General features: G+C 35.6%; 1 protein-coding gene across 1 annotated transcript in view; it reads left to right on the forward strand.

Annotated features, from left to right (window-relative positions):
* The window catches only part of LOC118018938 (guanylate-binding protein 7-like), a 67,338-nt gene extending 66,508 nt beyond the window's left edge, over positions 1-830 (forward strand). The window contains 1 exon segment of the mRNA XM_035017713.1: positions 776-830. Within this exon segment, the coding sequence (XP_034873604.1) occupies positions 776-830 (55 nt within the window).
* Positions 831-6,442: the final 5,612 nt, after the last annotated feature.

Raw genomic sequence — 6,442 nt, forward strand, 5'->3', positions numbered from 1 at the left:
AAAACTATAAGATGGATTCTCAAAAAATTAGAAATAGAGTTAACCATATGGTTCAGAAATTTTACTAATGAGTATGCATCTAAAAGAACTGAAAGCAAGATCTTGAAGAGATAGTTGCATACCCACATTTATTGCAACATTATTCACAATGTTCAAGAGGTAGAAGCAACCTATATGTCTATATGGAGAGAAGAATGGATAAAGAAAATGTTGTGTATATATACAATGGAATGTTAGTCTTAACAAGAAAATCTGTCACATGCTAAAACAAGAACTAACCATGAATAAAAAAAAAATCAAAAAAAAAAAAAAAGAACTAACCATGAAAGCATTAAGTGAAATAATCAATTACAAAAGACAAATACTTTATGATTTCACCTATATGAGGTATCTAAGTTAGTCAAACTCAAACACAGAAAGTAGAAATGGTGGTCGCCAAGGGCTGGAGTGAGAAGAGAATGGGATGTACATTTGCTCTCTCTCTCTACACATACACACACACACACACACCCTGAAAGTTGTTTTTCTAACTTGCTGGTCTTGCCTCCTATTGTATATGAGACTCAGTAACCCCAACTAAATAAATGAACTCCTGCTATTGAGTCCTGTAAAATGTTCTGCATGGAGTTCTCCATGTGTAAAGCAGCTTAATACAAAAACATTCTAGACCTGTAATTCTGGATAACATTTGAAACCATTAAGCATATATAAATACATAAATTTTAATGTAATAATACTAACATGCAAATTAATTTGATTTGTTTCTGTCTTTTAGAATAAGTATTCTACAGGCTGCAACTCCAAGTATACTGGAAAGTGAGGAAATATAGCTTTTCACACCTAGTGTTTAAAAGAAAAAGTCCTTAGAACAATTTTCAAGCCTGACATAGAAACAAAAATAAAAACTGCACACATTATGTTACACAGGAAGGAGGTTTTTCTTAACATCTGGCCTATTTATGAGAAACTAAGGGCTTGTTCCTGCTCTTGTTTTTAACTGACATGTGTTCAGTAAAAATAGTTCCAGGTTGTCCTTGAGACAAGAAATCCCTTAATTGAGAACCAGAGACTTTTTTATTGTTAAAAGAACTAATCAGACTGTCACAGTTAGTGAGGATAAAGGGAGAGATATACAGCACCAGAGTGTTCCAGGCCACTTTTGCAAATACAGAGGCATGGATGAACTTAATTTGACCTTCCTCTTTTAATATACTGACTTAACATTTAAAGAAATCTCAATTGTCAGGGTCTTGTGGCCCACTGAACAGCTAGTTTAAAAATATCTTAAAATGCCAGTTAGTTAACATACAATGTTTCAGGTGTACAAATAAAAACTAAAAAAAAAAAAAAAATTCCAGATAAATAAAAACTGAGAATTTTTTACTGGCAGACTCATCTCACAAGAAATAGTGAAATTCTTAGATTGAAAATGAGCTAAGATAATATGAATGCACATAAAGAGAAGAACACTAGTAAATTATGTAATTATAAGACAGTATAAATAGTTTTCTTAACTGATTTTTTAAATAAATAAATAAATAAAATCTTTAAACTGTATTTACTGGTCTGTAAAATGCCAGTAATAATACCTACATCATAAGCATGTGCTGAAGAATAAATTAAATTTAATTAGTAACACCTATAAGGAATTAATACAATGTCTACCATATAGTAGGCACCAAATGCATTTTACTTATTACAACATTATTTCAGGTTTCAATGCCTCAACAAAACCTATATACTATGAGATAAAAATGTAAAAAATAATTATATAAGTATATGTTCTTTTTCAGCAGTAATCAAAAATTGTCTACTGAAACAGCGTGATATTATCTACCTCTCAGTGTAGCTTAGATTTTAAAAAGCTATGATTCCACTTGTTTGGGAGGATGTGAAAGGACATACTTTATATATATATTTGGAGAGTAGGAGAGTATAAACATTTCCAGAAGGAAATTTTACAGAATGTCTCAAAAGTCTCTAAGAGGAGCATAACCTTTAACCAACGTGTTCACTTTCACAGTTGGATCCACTCAATCACAAATACTTAGTGAAGGCCTATTATGTGTCAAGTACTTTTTTGAGGGACTCGGAAGTCAAAAAGACACAAAAATCGCTGCCTTCATGGAGGTAACATTCTAGCAGGCAATAAAAATATAAACTATCCAGGGGCTCCTGGGTGGCTCAGTCGTTAAGCGTCTGCCTTCGGCTCAGGTCATGATCCCAGCGTCCTGGGATCGAGCCCCGCATCGGGCTCTCTGCTCAGCAGGAAGCCTTCTTCTCCCTCTCCCACTCCCCCTGTTTGTGTTCCCTCTCTCACTGTGTCTCTCTCTGTCAAATAAGTAAATAAAATCTTTAATATATACATATATAAACTATCCAGAATGTCATATGACAGTTTCTATGCAGAAAAGCGAAGCAGGAATAGGGGAGAGAAAATGCTGGCAATTTAAAGTAGACCAATTTTATAGAGGGGGTCAGGAAGAGCACCAGTGAAGTGACCCTTCAGTGAAGAGCTAAAGCTGTAAAGGGAGTAGGTCACTTGGATATACAGGGGAACAGCCTAGGTTGCCAGGGAAACAGCAAGTACAAAGGCCCTAGGGAAAGATCATGCTCAGCATGTTTGTGAGAGGCCAGGAGAGGGAAGTTATAGGGGAGAAACCCCAAGTCCATAACCCCTGTAGTCTCCTGTGAGGACAATGTTTTTATATATACTGAAGCAAGATGCTCTCAGCCTGAGATGAGTTCAGGCCTTCTCTGAACTGTCCACTACACCCAGAGCTAGCATCAGAGGTGAGATTGAGAAGATTCGAGTCAGTGCCCCAGAAGCATCTAAAATGGTTCACTCCTTGCACCACTCTGATCACTGTGCCTTACAGTAAATGAAATCCATCATCGTATCTTCAAGTTGGTGACTAGCTACAATCCTATAAAGGACTTCATACACATGACTTTGTACATGCCACAGACTTTAACTCCTGCAACTTGTCATAGGCCATAATTGATGTTCATCATGTCTCTCCTCCACCACCCATTTTAGATTTTCCTTGTTATAGCCAAAAGCAGGCATCCTCCTTTAGCTATTAAACAAAGTTGAGCTGTGTGCCTAAAACACTCCTTCTACAAAACAAGACTAACCCAAAGAGAAAATATAACTGGAATGATACTTAAGGATTTAATAACTTCAGGTACTAGAAGGTCAGCTTATCCTCTGATGAAAAAGGTAATGAGCTCCTGTGGGACAGCACATTCTACTTATTTATTAATGTTTATAAGGAGTGCATGTAGCCCTTTGTCTTTACTTTTTATATGGCTGCATTGTTATATGACATACTCATACCAATGCCCACAAATACTGTCCAATGGCAAGTTACAATCACCCAGAATATATTTCACTTTGTTGAATAAAGTTACAGATAAGATTTTGCAGTTGGGGAAAAAAAACATAAATTTCTCATGGTTTTCTGTCATAACTTAAACATACAATATTACCAGTTGATCAGTATTTGTCAAAATCATGGAAAATCTACAATAATGGAGTAGCATTTGGACTCTACATTACACTTGACTTTATTATGTTTCCCTTTTATTTTGACTAATTCATCATAATCTATTTGGGATACAGATACTACATTTATTTTGTTTTGTTTTGTTTTGTTTTTTAATTTTAACATTTTTCCAAGTAGTCATGCAAAAGTTGATTAAGTCCAGCAAATAGTTTGAAGATTTCCATGACATTTGAAGAATGTCACTCTTCATCATGATGTCCAGTAGAGCAAACCTCATTCTAAAATGTAATAATTGCAACAACTCATTCAAAACAATAGCAAAGTTTCAAGACATTAATAAATACTTTTATATTTGATTTATAGTGAATCCAAGTAAATTCAAAGCTTTTTATGCTCTGTGGCATCTTCATCAAATTTTGAGGGTTCTTTTCTTTTTACTCCATTTGGAAACTACATGTTATAAGTATTGTCTGTCCTGGTGAAAATTATTCACTAACTCAGCAACATATACAAACTTTTAGTTCTGGAATAGACTAGCTATGATCTCGTAATTGTTTGAATAATTTTTAAAATTTGAATATTGTTTATTAGCTCAGGGACAAATACAGGCCTAAGTAGTCCCAAGAGAATAACTCCAATCCCTCAACTTAAAAGCTTAAAGAATGGCACCAAAGGATGCCACAGCCTTGATTCAAACTTCCATCATTTCATAATAAAGGAGATAGATATAGGATAAGAGACATCAACTACTCTTTCTTATAGCTACATGTTTATTTAACATTTGCAATGACCGGTCTAAAATGTCTGTTCAAATATTCGATGGTCCCTTCCAAGAGAGGGTGGGAGGCAGAATTCCTGCTTTTTACAACAGCAACTACCAAAGAAGTCCATGACCTAAGGAGATAATAAGGTTCTATAAGATCTTTTTTTTTAGGAAATACACACTGGATTATTTAGGAGTAAAGAGGCATTATGCCTATAACTAACTCTGAAATAGTTCAGAGAGAGAAGGAAAGTACACGTGGTAAAATAACCTTTGGGAAATTGGGTAAATCTCTTCTCTCTTTTACCAAGTTTGTGAGGAATTTTATCAGTAATTCAATCTCTTTACTTGTCTACTTTGGTGCATTCGGATGAGCTATTTATTCTTGAGACAGTTTAAGTAGTTTGTGTCTTTCTAGGTACTAGTCTATTTTTCTTTTATTTTCTTTTTGTAAAGATTATTTATTTATTTATTTATTTGAGAGAGAGTGCAAGCGAGCCAGGGCAGGAGCAGAGGGAGAGGGACAAGCAGACTCTGCCCTGAGTGCGGAATCTGACGTGGGGCTCAATCTCACAACCCTGAGACCATGACCTGAGCCAAAATCAAGAGTTGGCCACTTAACCCACTGAGCCACCCAGGTGCCCCGGTACTAGTCTATTCTTTAAACAATTTGTTGGCATACAGTTGTTCATAGTATTGTCTTGTAATTCTTTTTATTTCTGAAAGTCGATATTAATATTCCCTATTTCATTCCTGATTTTAGTAATTTGAGTCTTCCATCCTTTTTTCTTGGCCAATTTGACTTAAAGTTTGTCAATTTTGTTGATCTTTTCAAAGATAGGCTTTTGGTTTCATTAATTTTCTCTATTTCATTAATTTCATTACACTCATTTACAAAAATCTTTATTATTTTCTCCATTCCGTTCTTTGGATTTAGTTTGCTCTTCTTTTACCAGTTACTTAAGGTGAAAAGATACTGAGTTGAGATTTATTATTTTCTTAATGGCTGCCCCAGGGCTAACCACATATAAACATAGATATAAATAGATAGAGATATAGATCTTCTTTAAGCCTAAAATTTATGCTAAATTAGCTCCAGCAAGATATAGAATTTTTACTCCTATGCTCCTACTCCTTCCTCCCCCTTTTTGAGCTACTGATCTCATATATATTACATATTACATCTACATATATTACAAGCCCAACAATACATTGCTGTAATTATTAATTTATATAATTGTGTGTCTTTTAAAGAAGCTGAAGGAGAAAGAATAAATGTATAGGACTTGTTATATTAACTTTCTTACTTACAATTTCTGGTTCTCTTTATTCCCATGGATTCAAGTCAATGTCTGGTGTTATATCTTTATCCCAATAAGCTTTGCACTCATGTAACTCCTTTGCTCTGTTGTTAATATATTACATTTATATATGCTATAGGCCCTGTGATACAATTATATACATATTATTTTATACAATTGCATTTTAAGTTAGTTAAGAAAAGAGAAATAATATGCATTTATTTTGTCTTTTATAATTACATATTCCCTCACTGATGTTGTTAGTTTTTCCACTTGGGGTCACTTGCTCCCCCCCTGAAAATCTCTTGTTAGTATTTCTTATAATGTCAATCTGCTAGCAATAAATTTTCTTTAAGTCCTTAGGCTTGAACTTCCCCCCCACACTCCATTCCAAATAAAGCCAGTCCCTTTGGGGAGAGCCTCAGAGTGCTCTGTGTTTATGGACTGCCTCTCTCCTTGGACAAAAATCTCCTTGCTCTTCCACTCGGCAGGGATGGTAGCCTCCGGTGTTCTTCACTTGCCTTTCCCAAACATGGGAACTCCACCCTACAAATGAACCAGAGTGAGGGTGGTCAGGCCAGGTGTTCTCAGCCTGCCTCGTCTGGGCTAAATCCTCCACTCCAAAAGCATGGCTCAGTGGAGACTGGGAGCCCCCAGCCTCCGGCCACACTAACCAGCAATTTAGTCTCTGCAGCTCAGTGTTAGAGGGGATGAGAAATACTGGTGACCTGCACTTACCAGTGAGATACCTTATCTCTGCTTGGAAGATGAGGGAAAAGCAAGCCACATCTTGTTTTCCATATCCACCTGAAGTGGAGTTTTGTCAAACTGAACTGGGAATGGGGAGAGAGTGTGTCCTGGCTCAAGTG

The sequence above is a fragment of the Mirounga leonina genome, unplaced genomic scaffold, assembly GCF_011800145.1.
Source record: "Mirounga leonina isolate KUSES-001 unplaced genomic scaffold, KU_Mleo_1.0 Mir_173, whole genome shotgun sequence".
Classification (NCBI taxonomy): Eukaryota; Metazoa; Chordata; class Mammalia; order Carnivora; family Phocidae; genus Mirounga; species Mirounga leonina.